The 24,721-nt window shown below is 54.8% G+C and overlaps 8 protein-coding genes across 8 annotated transcripts; 3 read left to right on the top strand and 5 right to left on the bottom strand.

The window, feature by feature from the left end:
* Nucleotides 1-302: 302 nt before the first annotated feature.
* Nucleotides 303-2,055, top strand: BBK36DRAFT_1114057 (general substrate transporter; the record flags this gene model as incomplete). Its single annotated transcript, XM_024889981.1, has 3 exons — nucleotides 303-412; nucleotides 481-806; nucleotides 881-2,055. The coding sequence occupies 3 exons, from the start codon at nucleotides 303-305 to the stop codon at nucleotides 2,053-2,055; spliced, it is 1,611 nt and encodes a 536-aa protein (XP_024751701.1).
* A 717-nt stretch (nucleotides 2,056-2,772) lies between these two features.
* On the bottom strand, nucleotides 2,773-5,649 carry BBK36DRAFT_1167623 (cysteine proteinase; the record flags this gene model as incomplete). Its single annotated transcript, XM_024895071.1, has 5 exons — nucleotides 2,773-4,241; nucleotides 4,292-4,505; nucleotides 4,563-4,859; nucleotides 4,915-5,438; nucleotides 5,532-5,649. The coding sequence occupies 5 exons, from the start codon at nucleotides 5,647-5,649 to the stop codon at nucleotides 2,773-2,775; spliced, it is 2,622 nt and encodes an 873-aa protein (XP_024751700.1).
* A 1,890-nt stretch (nucleotides 5,650-7,539) lies between these two features.
* On the bottom strand, nucleotides 7,540-7,786 carry BBK36DRAFT_1195807 (hypothetical protein). Its single transcript, XM_024896910.1, has one exon. It carries the CDS (start codon nucleotides 7,765-7,767, stop codon nucleotides 7,552-7,554), a length of 216 nt encoding a protein of 71 aa, XP_024751699.1. The 5' UTR covers nucleotides 7,768-7,786; the 3' UTR covers nucleotides 7,540-7,551.
* A 425-nt stretch (nucleotides 7,787-8,211) lies between these two features.
* On the bottom strand, nucleotides 8,212-9,075 carry BBK36DRAFT_1101321 (hypothetical protein; the record flags this gene model as incomplete). Its single annotated transcript, XM_024889157.1, has 3 exons — nucleotides 8,212-8,610; nucleotides 8,674-8,849; nucleotides 8,982-9,075. The coding sequence occupies 3 exons, from the start codon at nucleotides 9,073-9,075 to the stop codon at nucleotides 8,212-8,214; spliced, it is 669 nt and encodes a 222-aa protein (XP_024751698.1).
* Nucleotides 9,076-12,358: 3,283 nt separating this feature from the next.
* On the bottom strand, nucleotides 12,359-12,868 carry BBK36DRAFT_1114701 (hypothetical protein; the record flags this gene model as incomplete). The annotated part of the gene is made up of 2 exons (XM_024890060.1): nucleotides 12,359-12,580; nucleotides 12,638-12,868. The coding sequence occupies 2 exons, from the start codon at nucleotides 12,866-12,868 to the stop codon at nucleotides 12,359-12,361; spliced, it is 453 nt and encodes a 150-aa protein (XP_024751697.1).
* A 2,764-nt stretch (nucleotides 12,869-15,632) lies between these two features.
* BBK36DRAFT_1167620 (WD40 repeat-like protein) lies at nucleotides 15,633-16,884 on the bottom strand (the record flags this gene model as incomplete). Its single annotated transcript, XM_024895070.1, has 4 exons — nucleotides 15,633-15,682; nucleotides 15,752-16,507; nucleotides 16,566-16,692; nucleotides 16,744-16,884. 4 exons carry the CDS (start codon nucleotides 16,882-16,884, stop codon nucleotides 15,633-15,635), a joined length of 1,074 nt encoding a protein of 357 aa, XP_024751696.1.
* A 397-nt stretch (nucleotides 16,885-17,281) lies between these two features.
* Nucleotides 17,282-18,065, top strand: BBK36DRAFT_157898 (TRAPP I complex; the record flags this gene model as incomplete). Its single annotated transcript, XM_024897668.1, has 4 exons — nucleotides 17,282-17,353; nucleotides 17,404-17,412; nucleotides 17,471-17,693; nucleotides 17,754-18,065. The coding sequence occupies exons 1-4, from the start codon at nucleotides 17,319-17,321 to the stop codon at nucleotides 18,063-18,065; spliced, it is 579 nt and encodes a 192-aa protein (XP_024751695.1). The 5' UTR covers nucleotides 17,282-17,318.
* Nucleotides 18,066-20,735: 2,670 nt separating this feature from the next.
* BBK36DRAFT_1133127 (hypothetical protein) lies at nucleotides 20,736-23,425 on the top strand (the record flags this gene model as incomplete). Its single annotated transcript, XM_024892068.1, has 5 exons — nucleotides 20,736-21,203; nucleotides 21,306-21,475; nucleotides 21,551-22,841; nucleotides 22,895-23,203; nucleotides 23,267-23,425. 5 exons carry the CDS (start codon nucleotides 20,736-20,738, stop codon nucleotides 23,423-23,425), a joined length of 2,397 nt encoding a protein of 798 aa, XP_024751694.1.
* Nucleotides 23,426-24,721: the final 1,296 nt, after the last annotated feature.

Here is a 24,721-nt window from a genome sequence, read left to right as displayed (position 1 = left end):
AGATCGCCCAAAACCTTCCTTTAGCCATAGGCTTTCCCTTTTCCCCCTTCTCCTCCCTCTCTCCTTGAATAAGGGAGCAGTAGAGGTATAAAAGCCTTGCTCCCCCCGTCCCCCTCTATCCTCTTGTTCTGAAAACCAACGGAAACAGACAGCTTCTAACAGGCACTTTTCTGCTTCCACTCGTCTCGTACTCGTCTGAATCTTCCATCGGATCTGTGTCTCACTGCACTCCACTTGCTCACTCTCACAGTTTTTCTGTCCTTCTCTCTTGTAACAACAAGTCACCAGTCATCTCAAGCAAGATGCGTTTCTCCGAGAAGCTCGGCTTCAAGCGTCCCGCCGACGAAGCCGGCTCCTCATGGGTCGCAATCCTCATGGGCTTCTTCGTCGCTTTCGGCGGTGTCCTCTACGGGTACACATCTCCCCCCCATATTCCATCTCCTTCAGTCTTATCATCTCGCTAACACAGAACCGTCACAGATACGACACCGGTACAATCTCCGGCATCATGGCCATGAAGTACTTCAAAGACCTCTTCAGCACCGGGTACCGCAACCCCAACGGCGAGCTCGACATCACCGCCTCTCAGGAAAGTGCCATCGTTTCCATTCTGTCTGCTGGAACTTTCTTCGGTGCTCTCGCCTCCCCCCTGCTGGCTGACTTCTTGGGCCGCCGCCCTGCCTTGATGATCTCGACCTGGGTCTTCAACATTGGCGTAGTCCTCCAGACCGTCGCAATGGCCATCCCCATGTTTCTCGCTGGTCGCTTCTTCGCAGGTTTCGGCGTCGGTCTCATCTCCGCCCTGAGTAAGTCGACCCCCCCCCCAACCCCCTCCTCTTATCAATCCTCCTCCCCCAAAACTAAACAAAACACCACCCAGTCCCCCTCTACCAGTCCGAAACAGCCCCCAAATGGATCCGCGGCGCCATCGTCGGCGCCTACCAGCTCGCCATCACAATCGGCCTCCTCCTCGCCGCCGTCGTCAACAACGCCACCGCCAGGCGCCCCGACTCCGGCAGCTACCGCATCCCCATCACCGTCCAGTTCGCCTGGTCCCTCGTCCTCTTCGTCGGCATGATCTTCCTGCCCGAGACCCCGCGCTTCCTCGTCCGCTCCGGCAAGCTCGACAAGGCCAAGGCCGCCCTCGCGCGCATCCGCCGCCTGCGCCCGGAGCACGAGGCCCTCGCCGCCGAGCTGGGCCAGATCCAGGCCAACCTCGAGGTCGAGAGCAGCGTCAGCAAGGCCACCTACGCGGACTGCTTCCGCCGGCCCATGCTCAAGCGCCAGTTCACCGGCATGGCCCTCCAGGCCCTGCAGCAGCTGACGGGCATCAACTTCATCTTCTACTACGGCACTCGATACTTCCAGAACTCGGGCGTCTCCAGCGGCTTTACCATCGGAATAATTACAGCCGGCATCAACGTCGCCTCAACCATACCCGGCCTCCTCGCCATCGACCGCTGGGGCCGCCGTCCCCTCCTGCTCCTCGGCGCCGTCGGCATGTGCATCTCCCAGCTCGTCGTCGCCCTCTGCGGCACCCTTTCCACCGGCCAACTGCCCACCGGCGAAATCTTCGTCAAGTCCCTCGCCGGCCAGCAGGCAGCCGTTGCCTTCGTCTGCGTCTTCATCGCCTTCTTCGCCAGCACTTGGGGCCCCCTCGCCTGGGTCGTCACCGGTGAAATCTACCCCCTGAGCACCCGCGCCAAGGCCCTGAGCATGACCACGGCCACCAACTGGCTCTTCAACTGGGCCATTGCCTACTCCACGCCGTACCTCGTCAACTACGGCCCCGGCCAAGCCAACCTGCAGTCCAAGATCTTCTTCGTCTGGTTCGGCGCCTGCTTTCTCTGCATTGCCCTCGTCTGGTTCTTCATCTACGAGACCAAGGGCCTCAGCCTGGAGGAGGTTGACGAGCTCTACGCAGAGGTTAGAGTTGCCCGCAAGTCCACCTCCTGGAAGCCTACTCAGCACTTGCCTCTGGTCCCTGAAAGCGCCAGTGGGGTGTCAAAGGACGAGTCTGGTGTAAAGGAGGCGAACCCTCATGTCGAGGACTGAGGAGTTGAGCTTCAGGCTTGAGTCTGGTGGAAATGGTACGGGGAAGTGCCAGACGAAGTTGAAGGTGCACGTGAAGATGAAAGTGGAGTTGGAAGTTGAAGACTGGGTGAAGGTGAAGATAAGGTGAAGGTGAAGATAAAGGTGGAAGCTTAGGTGAAGCCAGCGATTGGCGTCAAACGACAACAGTGGTGAGACGGAAAGTTGTATGTCCCTTACTGGGATTCGGTGTTTTGTGATATTCCTGTTTTTCACTTGGTACAAAATTGGTGTATGATACCCAATGAGACCCCCAAAGCCTGTTTTGAGGTGGGCTCGTTCGATACCCTCTCTGTTTTAGTTCTTAGTTTCTCCGCGTCAGAGGCTGTCAACTATGGGGGATGATGGTGGCTCGTGTTGAGGTTATGACAGGTGTTAGAGGTCTTTCGGATTGTTTTCCAATGCCTTTGTACTGACAATAGCAAATAAACGTTGCGAGTTTGTCAAGCGATAACTCCATCTGATGCTGTGAACGTATCTAATCTCTCAAAGACCAGTTGTTGTGAACGTTGATATGGACGGCAGTATCAAACTTCATGTTGCCATCCCAAGAGTAGCATGTAATCTTCTGCGCCATAATGATATGCCACAGTCACTTTGTTGTAATCTCTATTGCATAGGTCTATTCAAAAGTCTTATTTCCAGGTACAACACCAGCCTCTCCAGAACGGCACCCCCAGGTCATGGTCCGCCACCCACAATGCTCTTCTTCCTGTCCTTCACCCCACCCTGCAGCGTTGCATCCTTGGCACTGTCGTCGACATCCAGGCCCTTGCTCTTCGAGTCCTGTTCTTCCCTGGCGGCCTGCTCCGTAGTGTCCGAGTCTTCGTCTTCCGAGTCGGCGTACGGACTAGGGCGCACCACCTTGAGCTTGATGACTTCCTTGCTCTTGTCTTCTTCATCAACCTGATGGTACACTCGCAATCCGATGACGACAACAGCATTCCATGGGTCTCTTTCAAACTCGTCGAGTTCATCCTCAAACTTGAGAGACGGAGGCGTCACGACTGTCGGTTTGTTCAGCTGGTTGTTCCTAAAGGCTTTGACTTGCAGGTCGAGCTCGTGGGAGGAAAGTTCAGAAAGCGAAGACAGACTGGCAAGCTCGCCATCGCTCTCGGATTCATAGTACGAAGAGGCTGGTTCCCTGCGGCTTGTGCCTCCAAATCGCGAGGATGGCTGGAGGACTCTATCAGCCGGAGCAATAGACCTTGGAGCTCTGCTCTTCGCTCTTGATACGCCCGCCCCATTAAGCGAAGGCGAGGATTCATGATTCTCATCGGCTTCATCAGGCAGACCATCGCCGTTGCCGCTCGCCGGGAGTGACTCTGCCTTGTCGGGGGATTCGTCGGGCTTGTCAACTTCGTCGTCGCCTTTCTTGCTCTTGTGTTTTCTCGCGGCGTCCTTTGCCTTTTGCTTTTCCCTTCGCTTCCTTTCCCGTTTCTGTAGCCTAGAGTACTGCTTCCTGTGGAGATGGTGATCGTCTCTTCGGCGGTCAAGGATCCTCTCCTTGATCTCACTAAGCTCTCTGTCTTTGATCCGCTTCTCGTGGGCTTCCCTGGCAGCCTTTTCCTCTGCAGATTCCACCACTTTGCCTTTGCTGTGTGCGAGGTCGTATGCGAGGCCAATGCGGGTCAGCTTCTCTCGTCGCTTCTTGGCAGAGTTTCGAATCACCGTTTGAAGAGGCAGCAACCTGTCAAGTCGCGTTGCGTCAATCTTGATGCGAATATCATATTCGCCTGCTTCCAGGTCAAGTTCGACATTGACAGAGCGCCTCATGCGGTACGGTGCCTGGCTGCGTACAAGGTAGTCCTCGTGGCCGCGTCTGTGGATGCGAAACGCCAGCTCAAACAGATATTGCCCCGATAAACCACGAAAGTATCGGTCGTCGAGCTGCTGTAACACGAGCACCACCGGACCAGCCTTTTCGATACGCAGAGAAAAATGAGTGTCGTGGTAGTCTAGCATCCACGGAACGTTGACAGTAGTCCAAATTTGAGATACCTGCCACGAGTCGTCAAAAAGCCGAGTCCTCTCAAAGGCTTGGTATTTCAGTAGCAGGTCTTCGTATGCGATCCAAAAATCTCCGTCGTCGCCAAAGCGGTGACCCAGCTTCTCGAGCCATTCGGGAGTCCACTCCTTGGAGCCGTCGCCTAGCACACGTCAGTACCCCTTTCGACTTCATACCAACGGATTCGCCTACTCCAAGGTCCTTTCCATTCTCCCTTGCCCCATGGATTCTTGAGTCGGAGGAGTCGCTTGCCGTCAATCTCGACCGCTCTCTGGATGGAGTAGGAGTGAAGCTCGAGAATGCCCTTGCGTTCGCCCCAGTTCACGTTGCTCCCCCACACGCCGGTACTGCAGCCGAAGAGGAAGTCTTGGTTGACTTTGAGCAGCTCTCCTTTCCAAAAGTATTCCTATAGACATGTCAAGAATCATCCTCGTGTCCATATCATTGTCTTCAAGTAACTCACCTTGTCGAGGATATCGGTTGTGAAAACTTCAGAAGTGACGCCGCCGGTGAGGTCCTCAATGCCCTCGCCTCCGTATCCGCCCTCAATGGCAGCGTAGTCCCCGTGTGCTTTTGCATAGCACTTTTCCAGCAGCGGAAGCCAAGTCTCCTGAGGATGCTGGCACTGGGCAAAGTACAGAGCACTGCTGTTGGACTGGTACACCTTGCGGTAGGCTTCTTCCGGGTTGATGCGCTCCAGCTCGTCAAAGAGGATCCGTTCCCAGTGCTTCTCGTCGTAGTCGGACTTGGTGAGATAGAGCTGGACATTGCAAGAGTCAGCATCTTCCCTATGCAACCAGGAGCAGCATACGCACAAAGTCGTCCACAATCTCAGAAATCCACTCACCGTCCCTGTAAAAGACGAAACCATAGACGCCAACCTGCTGATCATGCGCCACGCACAACCTCTCAATCAGCCCCTTCTTGTTGCTCAGCGTGCACAACGCCGACATGAGCCAGCAATCCCCATCTCGGCCCTGCCTCACGTCATTAGCCGTCGGGCCGTCAATGTAGAACTGCGGCTTGTCGAATATTTCCACGACACGCTTCGCACTCCCCGGCTTAAAGTCCTTGCCGGGGTTCTCGTGAGGATCAAAGTTGGAGAGGGACTCCAGGCAGTCGCGACGCCCCAGCTTCAGGTCGGCCTCGAGGTCAAAGTGCGGATCCCGGTACTTCTTGTTGACTCGGCGGCACTCTTGGACAATCTTTTCCACCTTGGCCCGGCACATAGCCGCGGCGGTTTCGTAGGATGCCTGCGTGGTTGTGGAGGATGATGCCGCTTTGGCGGTGTTTCTGGCCACACGGGCAGTGTATGGATTCTGCGGTATCACAGTAGTTGCTGCAACCACGCCATCAGCAACAGTCAAAGCCTATCGACGGACACATCTGGCCCTGAGCTCCTCGACTCAGTCGTTGTATGGGGGCAGCTCACCCTTGCCCGGCGCCTTGGTCGTAAACTTTGCCCAAAACTCATCAATCGCCTCCTGCTGCGTCTGGTGCGGCTTCACCACCTTGCGTTGGCGCAATGGAAGAGCATCCTGAGACCCCATGATGTAATGGTCATCGTGGCCTCTCCTGGGATAGATGCGGTGACGCGAGCGGATGCTGATTCTGGATGAGGAGCTGTTGCTGTCGGTGTCGGTGTTGATGAAGGACATGTTGAGAGAGGGGTTCAAGCCTTAAGGCCAGTGTAGCGAGGCGCAGAGCCGAGGGAAAGAACGAAGAGAGCGGTCTTAACGAGGATATCAGTAGACGAGAAGCGGCGACATGAACCTCTTTGATGTGATGCAATTTCCTGTATGAGCTGGGCTGTACAACGTCCTGAAGTGTCTCGTCTCAGCTGGTGAGGGGATGCACCAATTTGATGGCAACAACTAACAATTCAATAGCCGCACACTGTCAGCTGCGCTTCACAAAACAAACAAAAGACCAGTGATTAATCAATGCAAAGTCTTTTCAATTGTCTTCAGGTAGAAAAGGATCGTCAAAAACTGCTCAGTGATGATGGAAAGCAGAGGGTATCAGGGTGGAAGAATACCATCGCCAACAGATCTAGGCAACCACCACAGCCCAAACTACGGCTACGAGGCTGACGGCTGGGCTCCCATCTTACCGTATCAGATGTACATGCAGTCCGACGAGACTAAATCCTATTAAACCTGCTACTACTGCTGCATGGAATCCACGAGCCCCCGCATTCGACACCTACCTGTACTCCCTGTTCCAGTACCAGCACCATCGACACAAACACAAGTCCTTCGGTCCAGAACCTGTGATGCTACAGTATCATACCTACCTTATTACAATATCTGCATGGAGTCATTATGTCCTCTGTTGGGGGCCGTCAACGCTATTGGACACATGGGCAGATGGATGGGTGGATTCCCTTGTTAGTATGCATCTTTCTTATGCATCGACTCGCAGCTCAGATATTAAGCCACCATCAGCTGAACTGTAGAGAAATGCAAGCCTCAAGACACCAGGCACAGAGCTTGCAAGGCTGCCGTTGGTACGACTTGAGCTACATGTACGCGTCAGGGGTACGGTTGCTTGTGCGCGTTAGTTGAGAGGAAGAGAAGCATCTCCAAACACCTAAGGAGAGCAAAAGGTTGAAGCCAACCAGATGTCTGCAAACCAGTCAGTAGCATCAAGTAGATCCAAACGCATAGGTTGGTCAACAACCGGTTCTGATCCTCATCCCTTACCTGGAACTCGTTGGTGGCGTGGTGCCAGCAATGCGCTGATCGTCTTGTCGCACTGACATGATCTTCCCCCCTGTGTCTGTCCGACAAGTCGTCTTGCATCACCTCTTCCTTCACTCGCCTCGTACACACGCACAACATGCACACATCTACACGCTCATCACACCACACACACAAACAGACAGCGTCCACACTTGCTGCGTCGCCGTCGCCTCGGGAGCATTTTCATGACAGGATTTCTTCTTCATCTTCCTCATCTGCGCCTCTCCGCTTGTCATACTTTACTGTATCATTGCATCTTCCGCGTCTCCCAGCTGTCCTCTGCACCCGGCAGCCACGCCAACCACTTCGAAACACGAGCGTGTATGCTTGCTCGTGATCTCCTTGTCAATTCTGGGGACGTGCTCGTATTCTCCATGCCGCCACAGTCATTTGGATCGCACAGCTCCGATCTCCTCTCAGCATCCTCAGACTGCCCATTCTTCGAGACATCCAGCATCCACCGCCTTGGCACGCGCGCGCGCCTCGTGCACCCTGAGAGGTAACAGTCGTCACTGACGTCGTCGCTGAAGTCCTCAAGCTTGCGCATACGAGGCAGACTCCAAGGCCCGTGCCAGCCCGGCGACGACACGCGATACTGTTTGCAGCCCTCCAGGGCAGCGCCGCCGATTCAAGCTCATCACAACATCACACACACAGCCTCGCGGGTATATCCATCGCATGTGCCTCAGTCTTTTCAGTCGTCAAGAGCTACGTTGACAGCGTCTGTCGTGTCAGTCCGTAATATGTAGGTAGTTCCGAGTGATGTGATCCAAAGTCAAATCCGTTCGAAAGATGGGGGGTAGGCCCAGGAACCGGTTCGAAGAGACCCATGCGTAGCCAAGGGTCCCGACAAAATCGGACGCTCTTCAATTTGGGAAAGTGTGTATAAGAAAAAGGAAATTTTGACGCTTCCGATATCGTCATCGCTGCCGCTGTTATTTCGCTCATTCGCTGGTCACGCAGCAGGCGACAGGAGGATTTTTGACTCCCGGCCGCCGCCCATCTCTGGTGAGACGAGTGAGGAGGGAAATAAACGGGCGCAGCATGAACCGAAGCCAAAGAAAGACTCCGTGTAAGCCGATGATGAGAAGAAATATTGCCGACCGACCCGATTCAGAGAAACAGAAAAAGAGAGATATAAAAGTAAAAAGACTGAAGCCAAGGCCGCACGCCTCGGGGCGTACAGCAAAATAGTATGTTGCGGCAAAGGGAAAAAAAAGTTCGTCAACAAGAATGGCGGCCTAGGATCCAGAGTATTCGTGTTTTATCTTTCAGTTGAGCTCATGAAAGTCTGTCCCTAGGCCAGTTTTCGCCCGTCACCCAGCCGGCCGCAGAGGGAGGAGGGCGTCAGACGGAGCGCCCAGACGTCTAAGCGACGGGGGCGATGGGGGCAACAGAGGGAGCGGGAACGTTGCCGAGGTCAACGACTTCGTTGTTGATCTCGGTGTTCTGGTTCTTCTGAGGGCAGTCGCGGGAGATGTGACCGGCCTCACCGCACTGGTAGCAAGTCTTGCCGGCGGTGTTCAGGGGGCCGCCGTTGGGGGCAGTGCAATCCCTGGAGATGTGGCCGAGCTTGCCACAAGCATAGCACTTCATGGCCTGAGCCTGGCAATCGCGGGCAAAGTGGTTGGGGCCACCGCACTTGTAGCAAGTGGCAGGGCGAGGGCCGTTAGCGAAACCACCACGACCATAGCCACCGACGAAGCCGCCACGGCCCATGGGAGCACCACGGCCCATGCCGGGGTTTCCGGGGTTAGGGCAAGCACGCTGAATTGGACATATTAGCATATATCTCCAAATAGATCTTCATCACGGGAGTATAGGACATACAGCCAAGTGACCAGGCTGGCCGCAGTTGTAGCAGCGGCCGCTGGTAGCAGTGCCGCTCAGGCGGAGGGTAGGGCAGTCGGCCTGGACATGGCCCAGTCCCTGGCAGTGGTAGCACTGCTTAGCCTCGGTAGAGCGGGGAAGGGGGCAGCCATTGGATTCGTGTCCTGTAGAGGAATCTTGTTAGAACGGCGATGTCGGTTAACTCGAATTCGCTCGTAGATACATACCAGGCTGCTTGCCTATTGAGCATGTTAGCCAAGTTCTCCGAATTCAAGAATTCCCAGATGAGGGCTCAGAATTGCACTCACAGTTGTAGCAGAGACGCTCGGCGGAGGAGCAAACCTCGGCGTAGTGGCCAACATTGCCACACTTGTAGCAAGCACGACGAGAGAGAGAAGACATGTTGATTTCTATGGTTCTGAGGGTTAGCAGATGCAGAGAATCGCCAAAGCCGTCTCAAGTGGCCTCATATATATCAAGAAAGAAATCCAAAAGCCATTGCGCAGTCAAAGTTCAGCCGCGCTATCCAGTTCAGATCCCGAGGATTACGATGCTTCCAGAGCCACAAGGTATGTATGGCGGGCCGATGAGTCGCGGGGCTATGTCGACGCCGTGGCGAGTTTGGATGCAAGTAATTCCCTCGCTAAACCAGGCAGGGGATCTAGGGCAAAAGACCCTGGCAGTGCAAAGCGAAAGCGATGGAGCGCTACCAGGTCAAGTGCAGTCGAGGCAATCGGTTGCTGGATGAAGGCGTAGACCAAGATGTCGACGGTCCAGTCAGAAAAAGGCCCCGTGGGCGACTCGGCGCAAAGGCAAGTCCATTGCCACGACTGTTTCGGCGCCAACAGGATGAATGACACGACAGCAGCAGGATGCGGTTCAGGTGAATTCGATCTTTGCGGAAACGAGCCACCGTCAAACCATGAACAGCGGAGAAGCCAACATTTTTATGTCTGTCGAGTCGAGGCGTAGGCGGCACCAGTTACCACAAGTAATGCGATGATTTCCCTCAACCATAAGCGGAAATATCCATGGCATGCCGAGGACGCAGCTCTGTCTCAGCACAAAAGTGCGATCAAGCACCTGGACAGGCGCATAGACATATCAAGCCTCGAATCGAACCGCAAATTAGAGTCGGAGTCGCACCGCGTGGGGTCGTGTCGCACAAAAGCGTTGATTCGTCGCTCCGATACCAAGCACCGAGCAGCCGGGAAGACGATTCACCCAGTCGGTGCCCATCTTCCGTCGTTGTAATTCGATGGATAAAGTAAAAACACAGTTGAGGAACTGAGGATGCCATTTCGGATCCGCGGGCTGAACTTTGAACATGGCCGATGGCATACTTGACGTCCGCCGCAGCGGAGCAGATGCTTTCGCACGAAGGCTTCGCCCTTTGTGGGCGCAAAACATGGAAACAGAACTCGCAAATACACACCTTGAAAAGAAGAAGTTAAAAAGTATAAGAGGAAGAGTCGTACACGATTCTCGTTTCTGCGTTCAGCGACCTGGGATAGTTTCGACAACAGCGACAACAACAGCGACGTCCACCAACAGACTTGGATGAAAGTTCCGGGAAAAGGAAGGGGAAAATTTTTCGTTAATGTCGTGAGGAGAAAGTATTAAAAAGTCTCGAGGGGAAAATGAGTAAGAGCGAGCCCAGTGGGAAAAAATAGGCAAGTGGAGCGGCAAATAGCGAGGGCGAACGGCGAAAAAACAGGCGAACAAGGCAGGCGGCGGCAAGGGAAAAAAAACTGGCCTCAAAAAGCTGCACTGTGATTTGACGCGAATTTCTCCAGCAATTTGCAAGCTCGCATGCGACGAGGAGCAGGTGGGTGTGGGTTAACGCACCCAGTAGTGCCCGTCCGGGACTAGTGCGTGCGCGACTTGCAGGCTGTGGGTGCTGCGGTTCGTCCACTCAGCGCCTTGTCCGGGGCGTCGCCTCCCTGTAAGCTCGACCGCTGGCACTGTCTCACTGCAGCGCTGCAGGGCCCGTCCATCCCGCTCTAGCAGCGCCCCGCCGCTGTGAGGGGTTGCTCGGGTGCTTTTGCCACTGCTGTCGTTGCTGCCTCGATACCTGCAAGGTACAAGCGAGGGAAATGGCTTCGACTGAAGCTTCAAGCGAGGGCAAGCATGGAATCAATTTCCCTTGCTTGAGCACCTGGGACACATGCAGGATCTTCGTAGATGTGTCAACTATTTCTCTACAAGCAGGGAATCCATATGCAAGTCACTCTTTGTGCTTCATCTCATCTCAGCCGCACCTGGAACGCACTGGCATCGACATCAGCATCGACGTCGACTCAACAGTACCTATAGACTCAACAGTCAGTCCCCGAAAAAAACACCGCAAACCTGGGCTCAATCCCAAGTCCCTCCACGTTGCAGTTCCCCAAACCAAAAGTATCCCGTCCGTACCCCGTCCTTCTCCGTCCGGCCTAGCAGAAGAACTCCCACCAAACCATTTCCTCCTCCACCATCCCGAAAGCCCATGTATCCGACTCTAATTCAATGCGATCCCGTGGTTCGTTTCCAAGCACACACACTCTCTCACATAAGGCCAGGCAACGCGTCCCAAGCATATGTATGGCTCATGCTGAAGAATTGAAACTTCGAAAGCCTGACGCGATGCAACAGTGTGCCGTCACTGACTTGGGTATCATCCCGTCCGTCTGCCCTTACAGATTATTTATTCAGCATCCGTATATTCGGTGCTGGTGGCAACCTTTATGTTCTGAGTCCAGTGCATCTTACCATCCTCCAGGCAGTCCTTGTGTGACGAACCCATCCACCCATTTTGCCATCTAAGTGACGAACTCAACGGAATGGCAACTCCAATCAAATGATATTCTGGCCCTGGAGCCAGGAGCCAGTACCCAGGATCCTCGTCCCAAGGACCAAAAATGACGCCGAGGAGTCACACAAAAGTACTCTCGAAGAAACGATGATTACCGTACCACCTCAAAAAGAGGGCATGTATGTAATAATAACGGAGCTTACCCTTTGAGGCATTCAACACCCTCTCCGTAATTACACCTACAAGGTGCCAAGTCCATCGTTCGTCCGTAGAGCCAGGTAGGCAAATACGGAGTCATTTATCCAGCATGCATCTCGAGCCCCCAGCACCAACACGCACTCAAATGCTGTTGTATGTAGTATTCGGTCCTGCATCACCTCACCAGGTTGCATGTAATTTCCACGCTCTGCATGCATCTGGCAGCCAATCACGGCGCCGTCGCCCGACGGGAAAGGGAACAGGCCCAAATCTCGACCAACACACGCCTCGACAGGGAAGCTGGCATGGCTGGCAAGGTACAACAAGCCAAGACACGCACGTCCCTGGGGAAAAGTGGCCCAAGTGTGACGGCCAAATGCACGTCCAGCTGTACAAAGTACCAGCAGTATGTGATCCCTTTACGTAGTATCAGCCCTTCACGCGAGAAGAAGCAATCTGGAAGACATCTTGCGAGAAACTGCCATTGAATTCAAAATCCATAGACCTGCTGCCGGCATCCTATGTCACCAAGAATATCCTGCAAGGCCGGCAATATACAATTCGCCGCCCCAACCTGCCTTGTACACATCCCCGTGTACAAATACTCCCGTATTTCCAGACCATTTGCCTCCCGAGAAACACCAGGGCTGTGAAACAAAACCCAAGACATTGAATCACTGCTTATCTAACCTCTTAGTTCGGAGGTGGCTGGCCAGCCCGCCCCCGTTCCGAGGGATGTACCGGCTGTTGCTCTCCTGATGACGACGGAGCAGTGGACCGAGGCACGGCATCAACCACATAGGATACTCCGTCATCAGAGGCGTAAGACGGCGGCCTCGGTCCCGTCGCAGTCTGAGGAGGAGCGGGCTCAGCAGCTTCGTTGCGTTGCCAGAAGAAGCGGTTGGGGTCCACACGCTGGATATCATGTCAGCTCGGCTCCGACAACTTTTGTGATACCATATCAGTACATACCACACTCTCCCGCCACAGTCCGTAGGCAGGCGGCTTCATCGTCATCGTCTCGCTCTCAACGCCCACGGCCTCTTCGTCTTGGGCCATAACCACGCGTATGGGATTGCGGGGAACGGCATATCCGCGCGGGTCGAGGGCTCTGGGAACATCCGGCGGGTCTCCGCGGGCAATGAGCATCCACAGCCGTAGCAGGGTGTAGCCGAAGAAGACGGCTGCCAGTAGGATAATCATAATCAACATAATGTTCAGCTCGCCAATCACGACATGTTTCGTGAGGGTCAGGCCCAAGTCTAAAGCCAATGTTAGTATACCAAGATCATGTTACCACTTCCATGTCCAGTTTCCACTTACACACTGCCAGCAGCGAGAAGAGGAAGAGGGCAGCCACAAAGCAAACTGCCAGCTGCGCCCGCACATGCCTCGACTTGATGTACGGGAAGCAGAACAAGAAGCGCTTCGACTTCCTCTTCTTGTCTGATCGTCTCCGCGAGTCCGTAGACGTGGCTGTCGTCGATTCCGCAGACGCATCACTGCTGTTGGATTCCGCCAAGACAGCTGGCTGGGGAGCCGGCAAAGCATCTCCAGATGCAGAGCGAGGCTGCACGCTCAGTCGGAATGGAGCCAGCTGGTTCGTTCGTCTCGTCGGCATAACGGGCGTCTTTGGGCTCTCCAGAGCAGCCTCTTCGTCGGATGCCCTCGCCCTCCGTCCCCGGCTCAGGCTGGGCAACAGGAGCCGTCTGGGAAATGTTCGACTCGTATTCATTTCTCGCATAATGGTTTGCCGACGCGAGGCCAGAATCTGGTCGTTCGCAGCATTCGGCTGCCCCTCCCCTCGCGCTCTCCTCAGAAGCTCGCTCCGGAGCTGCTCCATGCTTCGGTCCGACATGTTGGTTATTTGTTAATTTGTTGTTTTTGTAATCATGAGAGTTGGGAAACTGGTAGGTGATGGTGTGTTTCCTTTCGGTACTGTCGCGGCACAGCCGCAACTCTTCTGGAATATTCGTGTGACGTCGGATAAAAATAGAAGAATCGGAGATCAATGAATGATGGCGATCTGGTTGGATATCAAAGAAAGAAAGAAATTGACAGACGGGAATACCGAGGGATCGAGAGCCTGCTCAACACGCACAAGGGAGAAGAAAGGGTACAGAGAGAGATGCAGTGAGAGCGAGTGACAAAGAGTGCGTGAGAGCTGAAGAATAGAGAGAAGAGAGGATTCTCGTCGGCGCAAAGATTAAGAGTAGATAGGACAAATAGGTGAGAGGAAGCAAGGGAAGCAAAGAAGGAGAGGAAGATAAGGGAAAGGGAAGAAGAGACAGCTGCAAAGGAAAGGCTGGAAGTATCGCAATCAATACATGGAGAGACAGACTGAGAGAAGAGGCAGGAAAAGAGAAGCAGAGGGAGTAAGAATTGAAGGCAAGGCGAGAGAGAGCCAACAGAAGCAAGCAACCGCGCAAAGACGCACACTCCAATCCAGAGACCAGCTGGAAAGGGCAGTCAGTTCCTCTTGTTGGCTTGCCTTACGGACAGAGCACAGGCGTTGCGAGAATCCGTGCAGACACACACACACAGAGACTGGACGTGTAAGACGCAAAAGCCGCCCTGCGCTTTGAAAAAAATAAAAATACAATCACAAGCACGAGGAGGGAGACCAGGGCAGAGCAGTGCCCAAGAGAGCGCACATTATCCTTGGCCGGCTCGTATCGCGCTTCCCGTCCTGTTCCTTGTCCAAGCCCCCGCCACCGTGTATCAAACCAACATCGCCAGTATCAAAATGCTACCTCCCACCGACGAGGAACCACCGCCAAACCCCCGTGCTGCGGACTAGTAATACTCCTACATACCAGTGGTCGTCATCAAAGAGAAGGGCCTCATCGTTGATTGATCCGGATCCCGAGTGGCCGTGCAGGGGCTGCCCCAAAACCAGGGGCTGCCCGTCCCTGGGCCTCACAAACAAGAGGGCAGGAAAAAGAGGCCGTGTTTCAGCCTACGCAGCTCCGCCACCAATGGATGCGCTGCAGCCATTGCCCTGACACGGCCCGGCGTCGCTCCCTGGAGAAATTGATTGTTTCGCGATTGGGCGCCGATTGTTTGATGCCTGTATGGAAATGGAGAGGACGTGAAGAGGCTTGCACTTGTGGACTGGACTATATTACACCTTGTAGTACCTGGGACTGCAGCAGGCCAGATTGGCGAAGGTTTCCAGGTCCTCTTCGTCTCCAGGTTTCCTGCTGTGGAGCGTCCCCAGTGGATGCGACTGACCGTTGACAGCATGTGCAGTCTCGCTGTCTTGCAGCAAGCAGGTATATCAGTCCTTCACGCAGGAAAAGAAACGTGGGTTGCCAGGATTCGGCATTAACCGCGTCCGGGTGCTGGTCAGCGTTACAGGCTGGACGCATGTCACCAACGTTTCGCCTATGTTAGCGGCGCTTATCACCTACTTCCATTGACCGACTACAAGACAAGACACGAACCCAAGCAAGATACAAATAGTATCGTGGCTTCAGAAGTTGTCATGCCTTTCAATAGATCACTTGCTTTTGAGACCTTGTTTTGCAAGAGCGTTTGTCGTCGAGCGACGCAGTAGTGCTCGTCCTGTCTGTACCCCTGCTTCTTTATTCTGCCCTGACTCCCGGTATAGCCTTTCAAAGATTATGATAATATGACGCCAATGTCGCTATAGCTCTGCTTTTCCTTTTCTTCCTCATTTCCTGAATGTTTCACTCCTTAGCGAGAAGGGTTCGGCTCCAAATACGCCAGCAAATGTCTGAGCAGGCCATGGTATATGTGAGGCCTCTAAAACAGTGGCCGGTTGGACCTTTAGAAGAGGCTTAGAGGCTATATGTCTGACTTTGTCGGCACAAAAGGTCCATCAAGCCGCTGTCGATGCTCTTTAAACTGCCTTTATTATCCGCGTGTGGCAGTCCCATATATTTGCCGGTGCTTCTAGCCCATGGGAAGGCAAGTGAGTGTCTAATAGATCATCCGTCTCCTCTCACTTCAGCTCGCCGAGAAGCATGGTACGATCCGATGATGCGGAGAGCACTATCAATCCGTGTCAGCAGATATCTCGTAAAAAGAGATCGTAAAAAGAGAGCTCAACTGTCAACTTACAAATAGGATCCTTGCCCGGCGAAAACTCTGCGCAGTTGACCGTTCCTCTGTGGCCCGGCAGCTTGTACGACAGCTTGCCGGTCTGGGCGGACCAAATCACCACTGTGCCATCGCCGGAAGCTGCTGCAACCTTCTTGCCTTCTGAATCCCAGCTGGCGCGCAACAGATTCTGTTCCACTCCCGTTGTCGCGCCGTCAAAGGTCCGGATATGCCTCTCCGTTGGCGCAAACGGACGAATATCCCACGTCCTCACCGTCGTGTCCATCGCATAGGACAACAGAGACTGTGAGTCGGGTGATACTCGCAGCGATGTGATGGTGTCTGTATGGCCCAGCAGAGAGTACACCACCGCCTTCTTTCTCAAATCCCACACCCGAATATCGTTGTCTATGCCTCCAGTGTAGATCTCGTTGCCGGCTTGTGAGATGGCAACAGCTGTGATGGGAAATTCGGTCTCAATATAGTCAACGGCGTTCTTTGTCCGCGGATCCCAGATGCCAATCGTCGAATCGTCGCTCCCGCTCACCAACATCTCCTCGCCTCGCTTGCTAATGTCCAGGGAATTGATAATCTCTTCGTGTCCGATGTATCTTCGTATTCGTGTGCCAGACGTAAGATCCCAGCTAGCCAGATGCATATCGGCCGAGGCAGAGTAGAGAATCTCCGAGTCTCGCGACCATTGCAGGTCCAAAACAGCTCCTTTGTGGCCATTGAGCACGCCGTAGTTTTCGCAGTCGCCGTACGTCCTCCAGAGCACTATCCAGCATCAGCCAAGTCCAGTTTTCTCCATTAGAGAGGCATATCATCTTCGTACTTATACTTCGATCCATCGATCCGGAGGCAATCAGGTTGCCCGTCGGGTCAAACTTGGCCGCGAAAATCTCCCCAGAGTGTCCCGTCAGCTCCATTACGGGAGCCTGGAGCGCGCTGGTCCTCGGCGCCTAGGCGTACCGTCAGATGCCATTCAGAAAAGCTCATCTCCATCACCTTACAGTCTGTACTAATGCACTGCTGGATGCATTGAGTCGAGCCAGCGCTCCCTCTGAGGCGTTGACATTCTGTCTCTTCACCAGCGACTGGGAGAAGCTGGGATCGTTGGGATCGTCGTCCGCAGGGCGCTTTTCGGCCGACATGGTGAGAAGCTCAGGGGATTGCAATCGTGCAAGGAATGCGAGCTAGAGCAAAGAATCGGAAACGGTCAGAAAGGGTCGAGGACTGAGCTGCTGGAAATTTGGTGTCGCGATCGCGAAGCTTGAAAGTTGCGAACTTGGGCGTTGCCAGACTCGCCCTCCTATTGGCTCTCGGCCCGTCGATGTTCCTCGCTGAGTGGCCAAGGCTTCTGTCCCTCACCGGCCAGGTCACTCCGTACCCCACGCCTAAGCTGAGCTGCGACATGCCACCGAATCGCAACCTCCAACTCCCTCCTCCATATCAGATCGGCCGATAGTGAAGCTGCAGATCCAGTCTGCTGTGTTCGCTACTTAGTGCACGGCCACAACAATCACAAGGCCAGATTCTGCTGCTTCAGGGCGTATCTCCGCCCCTCGAAGCCTGAACCACCGCCGCAATGGCGGCTAGCAAGGCGTCCCGCATTGGGGAAGAGTATGTTGCAACGCGAGGATGCGCCTGACGCTGGTCTAACAGGCTTACAGGATCTGGAAGTAAGATCGCCGTTACTTGACGAGGAAGCACATCCGTCTAATCACGTCGCATCGCTAGAACGCGGATTGATAAGGTGAACGCCGAGCTGGTCACCTTGACGTACGGAACCATCGTCGCGCAGCTATGTAAGGATTTCGAAGACGACTATCCCGAGGTCAACCGACAGCTCGACAAGATGGGCTACAACATCGGGTTGCGGCTCATTGAGGACTACTTGGCCAAGTCGAATACGATGAAGCGCTGCCTCAACTTCCGCGAAACGGCAGACATGATTTCGAGGGTAGGGGGCATATCATCGGCCTGGCTGCGTTTGTGCTCATTCGTTAACCAAAATATGCAGGTGGGATTCAAAATCTTTCTTAACATCACACCGCAAGTGACGAATTGGACGGCCGACAACAACTCCTTCTCTCTGGTATTCGACGAGAATCCCTTTGCCGACTTTGTCGAGCTGCCCGATGATGGACGGGCGCAGAACGAGCTGTGGTACTCCAACATTCTCTGTGGAGTCTTGCGAGGCGCCCTGGAGATGGTTCAGATGCAGGTGGAGGCGCACTTCATAAGCGACGTCCTCAGGGGTAATGACACTACGGAGATGCGGGTGACCCTCATACGATACATCGACGATGAGCTGCCGCCGGAAGACGACTGAAAAGAAAAGTGACTTTTTACGAAAGAACAAACGTTGGCCGGAAAATGCAGCGGACGGTCCGAAACCGCCGAAGCAAAGCTGGCAGAAGACGATGGTCAGCGACGGCGACAATCGATCCGGACCGGTTGTCGAGGAAACGAAAGGCGGTATATACCCATAGATCGAGCCGAGCTATCTCGATTCGATGCTTGACAAGATCATTGCAGATGCATGCAGCAAATACTCCGTAATCCTGTGGATATACATCTAGATGGACAGGCAGGGATGAATAGATGGGTGCCTCTGTCAAAGCCGGGCCAGCTGAACTAGACCAGGGATGCCAGGAGCACGCGGGGACGAGACAAAGCTGCCCTGCGCCTTGTGTAGCATCGACTAATATCACACTATCTACCTGGTCTCTAGTAGGAGCTTTCACTATCAAAACACGCACAATTGATGTCAGTCTCCAACCTGCATAAACGTAAACTAAACAGAATTCAAATCTTGATTGCTGCTGCAAAACAGCAAACCGAAGCCCGCCCAAGACGGCAACTAAACCAAGGCAGGCCTGCCTGATCTCCATGAATCAGCCCACCCAGACTGTGGAGTGATTCAACGTGATGGTCAACGAATGGTCCAACGCCAGGCCTCGCGTTGTACGTGGTATGAGCAATCACGTCACGAGCCGATGAGAGTAGCCGTGGCAGCTGGAGATTCACTGACGGCACACGGGAAGACACATGGAAGGATGGAGTCGCCGGGCACTGAGGACGAGGGATACGCGGAGCCACGCCACGGTTTGACGTCGGGAGTTTGTTTGCTGATGTCGGCGCACATGACCGGCGGTGTCAGAACTGGAGATTTACTTGTACATACAGCTGCTGGCGAGACACGGCTGCCGTGAGAGCGCAGCGTCATGCAATTTGCAGGTTGGGGTTTGGTCCATGTCCCATTCGTTTTGCACCCAATTCCAAATCAGCGTTGCATCGCGACGGCGCTCGATGCAGAGCTCCGGCTGCTGCAGTTGCATGGACAGCTCTTCTTCGAACTGGGAGCTGTACAAATAGCAGTATGCCTCACGACGGTAACAGCAGCTTTAATACTAGCAGTAGGGTTATAATACTACAACAACATGAGACTCGAGCCCATGCGTCGAGAAGTGATACTCATACTAATACGCCATGCTCAAGATGCTCAAATGCTGCAGCAATTACCTCAGCGGCCTCGTTAGCGTGGCTGTCACACAGGCCCCGGCTTCGTGCCTCAGGCGCCAACACCTGCCGCAGACCTAAAAGTACGCACCTAGTCTGACGCATACGCAGGCACCAAGATGCCGGTGCCTCATACTGGGATCGCCAGAGCCCCCGAAGCAGCCCGCCCGTTTATGCGCACCCGAATAACTTTTTTCGCCGCCGTGCCCGCGCACTGTGCCATCTCGCGCCCGCGCCTTAACCGTACCGTGCGGCGGCACCAGCCCCAGCGCAAGGCAAGGCGAGACAAGGAGCAGCGACGGACGAGACGGGCGAGACACGGCGAGGCTACGCGCACCCAAACCGACGCGGCTGTACCGTGCGTGCGGCTCCCGCACACGGCCGCAACCGCCACACTCCTTTTCCCGCCCGCGACGTCGCCGTACTGTATGAGCTCGCGTCTGCGCACCACCATCGACTCGATTCGATTGACTTGCACCTTGCCTGACCTTTCACTACCTCCACAGCCTAATCTGATGTCCATCGCGACATTTGTCTCCACGGCCCAGCGCGAGTGCTGACCCTCACAGCCTGGACGACCTCGAGACCCTCTGCCGCCGCCGCTGCCGCTGCCGCTGCCTCTGCCTCTTCGCTTGCCGCTGCCTCTCCTCCGCGGCCTCTGCCTCTGTCGGGCTGCACCACACTGCTCTGCTCTGCTCAGCTCTGCTCTGCTGAGCGTCGCCGAGCCTCATCGCAGCGGGCGAACCTCTTCCCACGCCACTCGGCCGCGCCCCGAACTCTTTTTTGCCTTTCCGACCCGACGCCATCGAGACGCAGGGAAGCGCTGCTGCTCTGCCGGTGCGGTGCCTGTGCTGTGCTGTGTTCCCGCGCTGCCGGTGTAGGTACGCAGCACCGCTGCAAGGCCTCGAAACTCACTGTAGTGCGCTGCACTGCAATCTGATCCCAGCCCCCAGACCTCAACCCGGCCTCTCTCTCTCCTCCATCTTCCATCTCCGCAGACTCTCTGCCCTGCCCGGCAGTTGAACGCACCGCACCTCTGCAGCAAGTGCGGCAAGCATCGCTGCTCCGCGACTCCAGCCGCTGGTATTTTTTTCCCTACATCCTTCGCCGTCACCGACCGCCGTCGCTTACCATCGCCACCTTTCGCCCATCGCAGGCCTCGACAAGCGCGTCTCCCACCTCCCGCAATTCGGCAACTAGGTTCGACGCGGCTCGCGATAGATTCACTGCGCCTTACCACGTTCTTCTCTCAGGGCTCAGTACCTTTCGCCCATACTGGCTAGCCTGTGGGATTTCGCGCGGCGACACATCAGTGGCTTACAAGGAAAACTTTGTTAAGACATACTTTTACCCAACCCACGCCTTATTTTTATTTTTCGTCCTTCTTCTTTTTTGTCGAAGCTGCTTGTAACCGAACACGCCTCTCCGCAAGCCCCTTCACCCACCCAATAAAATGAATCCCAACGTTGGGATGGCAAACATGAACCCCATGGGCGGCCCAGTTGGCAGCGCACCGATGCCCATGATGAATAATGGCGCTATGAACCCCCAGATCGCCGCGGCAGCTGCGGCAAGACAGCAGCAGGCCAACGAGAACCAGCGTGGCGTCCTCAACACATATATCTACGAGTACTTCCTCCGGCATCAGATGTACGAGTGTGCCCGCTCGCTTCTCAACAGCGACCAACAAGTCAACGTCAACAAGGAGGCTGCCGGCCGTCGCGAAAATGGCAACGGCATGAACGGCGTTGATGACCCTATGGACACGGATTCAAAGGACGACGGCGACTCTAAACTCCCCGACGACTTGCCTCCGCCAAAGCTGCCCATGCCAGCCTCCGACACATCCTTTCTCTACGAGTGGTTTTGCGTCTTCTGGGACATATACACTGCCCGCGGTGGCAAGGGCGGAAGTGGCATCGTGCAGCAATACGTCCAGCACACACAGGTAAGAGAAACAGATGATGTCTCTTCCATGTCCTTTTCTCGCCCCGTCCTTAATCGTAGTGGCGCTTGAGAGGGAATTTGTCTTGCTAATCAGGCGCCGTAGCAGCAACAGCGAAAGCAGACTCAGCAACAAGAGCTGCTGCGTCAAATGCGCCCTGACCTGGCTCAGCAGCAATACCAGGCGCAATTCATGCGAAACATGCAGAACAACCCCATGGCAATGACCATGAACAAAAACAACCTCGCTCGGGCCGCCATGGCCAACAACCAAAAGTAAGCAGCGGGAGAATGTGGGCGTGGCATTGATCTCAGAGCCTCGAAACTAATTAGACTTTTTCTCTTTTTCAGCCCTCAAATGCAGATGCTTCAAGCAAAGCAGAACCAGATGCAACGAGATCCTTCCGGCATGGACGGCAACCGTGACCGGCCAACCTCTCCCGCCTCAGGGGAGAACGCACCGTCTCCTTCGAAACGCCCCCGCATCGAGGGCGGTCCTTTCAACGGCAACCAGCCCGGCACCATGTTGCCAAACGGCGCTCGCGCTGGCCAGATGCCCGGTGGTCCGCAGATGGGCAATGTAGCCAACGCTCAGCAAGTTCTCGCCGCCAACGGCATCAACCCTGCCCAGCTCAACCCCCAGCAGATGCAGAACTTCGCCAACACGCCGCCAGCCGCTCAGCACAAGTCGATTGCTACTTACTCTCACAATCTTCAGCAGCACCACGGCAACCAGATCGGCAACAAGCAGATCCCCGGCGTAGGCGGCCCCCAGAATCAGAGCTCGCCAATGATGCCCCAGGGCCCTGACGGCAACTCCCTGGGCGCCTTCTACAACCCCGAGATGAACGGCCCCGGCGGCATGCGACAAGGGCCCGGCGGCCCTCAGGCCGCTGCTGCTGGTAGCAATCACGCGCTGCAGGACTATCAAATGCAGCTCATGCTGCTCGAGCAGCAGAACAAGAAGCGTCTGATGATGGCCCGCCAGGAGCAGAGCGACATGATGCCTCGAGACGGCCAGCAACCCGGGCCCGGCCCCAACGGACAGTTCCCCGACACGTCGCCCCAGGCAATGCGGTCCGGCGCTTCCCCCAACCCCGCGGAGCAGATGAAGCGTGGCACGCCCCAGATGAACAACTCGGGCATTCCCTCGCCGGTCCCTGACGGTGGCCAGTCACGCGAGTCCCCCAACGCCATGAACTTCCTGGGCAACCACGTCGACGTCAACATGGCGCCTCACTTCTACAAGGGAGTGGACGGCAACATGGCGCAGGCCCAGATGAACGGCATGCGCCCGCCTAGCTCGCACCCGGGCCAGCCTTTCAATGGCCCCATGAACGCGCAGATGATGGCTGCCCGGCAACAGCAGGGCCAGCAGGGCAACCCGCAACAACAGTGGCAGCCGGGCATGAACGGCCAGATGATGCCGCAGGGCATGCAGCAAGGCCAGCAGGGCCAGCAGGTCCAGGGAACTCCGCAGCAGCGATCCATGCCTCCCCCGTCGGCGCCAGCAGCCGCAGCGGCCAACGCGAACAACCGGACGACCGCGTCGCCCCAGCAGGCCGCGGCAGCACCTCCCACGCCTAGTCAGAGCAACAAGGCGGCGCCCAAGAAGAAGGACACCAAGAATGCCAAGGACAAGGTAAGATTTGCACCCCAAGCAGCCCCCATTTTGCAATCTGACGGATCTTATAGCGAACCGCTGCGCAGAAGAAGTCCAACCAGAACCTCAACAACGCCGCCGCCGCCTCAGCGGAGAACGGCGGCGAGGCCGACGCGGCAGCACCCGCGACTCCCATCACGCCCGTCGTCAGCGCGGCCTTTAAGAACGGCCAGCCCGGAGGCCCCGTGCCCAACGCAACTGCTGCGGCGGCGACAACAGGCATCCCCGCCCCGACAGCCGCGGCCAGCGCGCCGGTGCCCCCTCAAGCCGCTCCCGTGCCTCAGCCTACGCACGACCTTGCTCAGAATAACGGCCTGAGCATGGACAACTTTTCGATGCCGGTAGGTCATGTTCAGCTTGGCTTTCCTCTAATTGGAATTGAGAAGACTAACGTCTGCCCACAGGACTTTGGCATGGAGCTGGCCAACCCGCTGCACTCTGACAACGTGCTGAATGACTTTGACTTTGACTCGTTCTTGAACGACGGCGACGGGAACAACGAGCCGTTTGACTTTAACGGCTCATACCCAGGGATGGAGGGCGGCGAGATCAGCGCGGAATAGGAAAACACGCTGAACAGCGCAGTCTAAGATGGGTCGGCAGCTTTTCGATTTTTTGCGTTTTCACATTTTGTGCTTTGTGTGTGCTTTTCCAGGGATATCTCTCTAATCTGGCATCATTCGACTCGGCGTTGAGGGTGGATTAATTATATCAATGGTCATGCGGCGATCCGGTTTCTTTCCCCAGGGTCTTTCACTTTTGATGGTTTGAAACGGGCAACAAAAAAAAAGAAGAAGAACAGAGAGATGTTTGTCCCTGAGGATTGATTTGACTGCTCTTTACTTTTTTTCTTCTTTTTCCCCTTGGTCCTTTCTTTACACCCCCCTTTTTTTCCCCCTTTTTTTTGTATTTTGCTTTCTATCTTCTCTGTCGTTTTCTTTCAAGTAGTCCACGTCAATGTCCCCCTCATGCTTTCAAGTTGGAGAGGTCTTAACCATTTTGAAGGGTGGAGGATGGGAAGAACAGGGACTAAGTTTACGTACCTACCTAACACCTTCTTCGCCCTTTTTGAATAGTTTCAAAAGACCTTTTCTCCTTCACTGTGTAAAATGCCTTCTTTTTCCTTTTCTTTTCTATTTTCACTCTGGTCTTGACGTTTCCATAATGGTCTTTTCTCTCTCTTTTTGTCCACATACCATATTAGTTCGATCAACCAACAACCCCCGTTGTCAAAGATCAACTTGGAGTTTATTATTGTTATCTGACTTGCGTGTGTTCTTGTGTGTGTGTGTGTGTATGTATGCCTTGTCATGATGTGAATGGGAGAAGTGTGTTTTATGTGGCTTGCCTTGATCGTTGACTTGGGTAGGTAGCTCATACTTGGGTCGATACTATGTATAGGAACAAGAGTAGTAGTATCATCTCAGGAAATCAGATGGGAAATTGCCATTCTTTCGGGATGTAGTTTTAATACAAGTTGTAATACAAGAAGTGACGCCGACATGTCAAGAGTGTAATCAGCGCTCTTCCTTTGAACGACAGCCGGCAAAGGTGTGTAATATATATAAGGTGACTAGGGTAGTGCTAGGAGTCCGTATCGAAGTTTTGGCCTTTGGACTCTTGACTTGTGTTGACTCCCGTATTTCTTTTAGGAAAAGAAAAAAGACGTGGGATCGTGATGGGAATACTAGATGGAGTTTGCCATCTTTCAGGACGTAGTGTAATACGAGTGCCGGACCGACATGCTAAGTGTAACCAGCACTTCCCTAGACAACGCACAAGGGCGTATCTAGTCCTACAAGAGGTCACACAGCCCAGCTGTCAACTGTCAAAATGATGCAAACGGCATATGCTTCATA

Source organism: Trichoderma citrinoviride (genome assembly GCF_003025115.1).
Source record: "Trichoderma citrinoviride strain TUCIM 6016 unplaced genomic scaffold BBK36scaffold_4, whole genome shotgun sequence".
In the NCBI taxonomy this organism is placed as follows: domain Eukaryota; kingdom Fungi; phylum Ascomycota; class Sordariomycetes; order Hypocreales; family Hypocreaceae; genus Trichoderma; species Trichoderma citrinoviride.
This window is presented reverse-complemented; position numbering and strand designations above follow the sequence as displayed.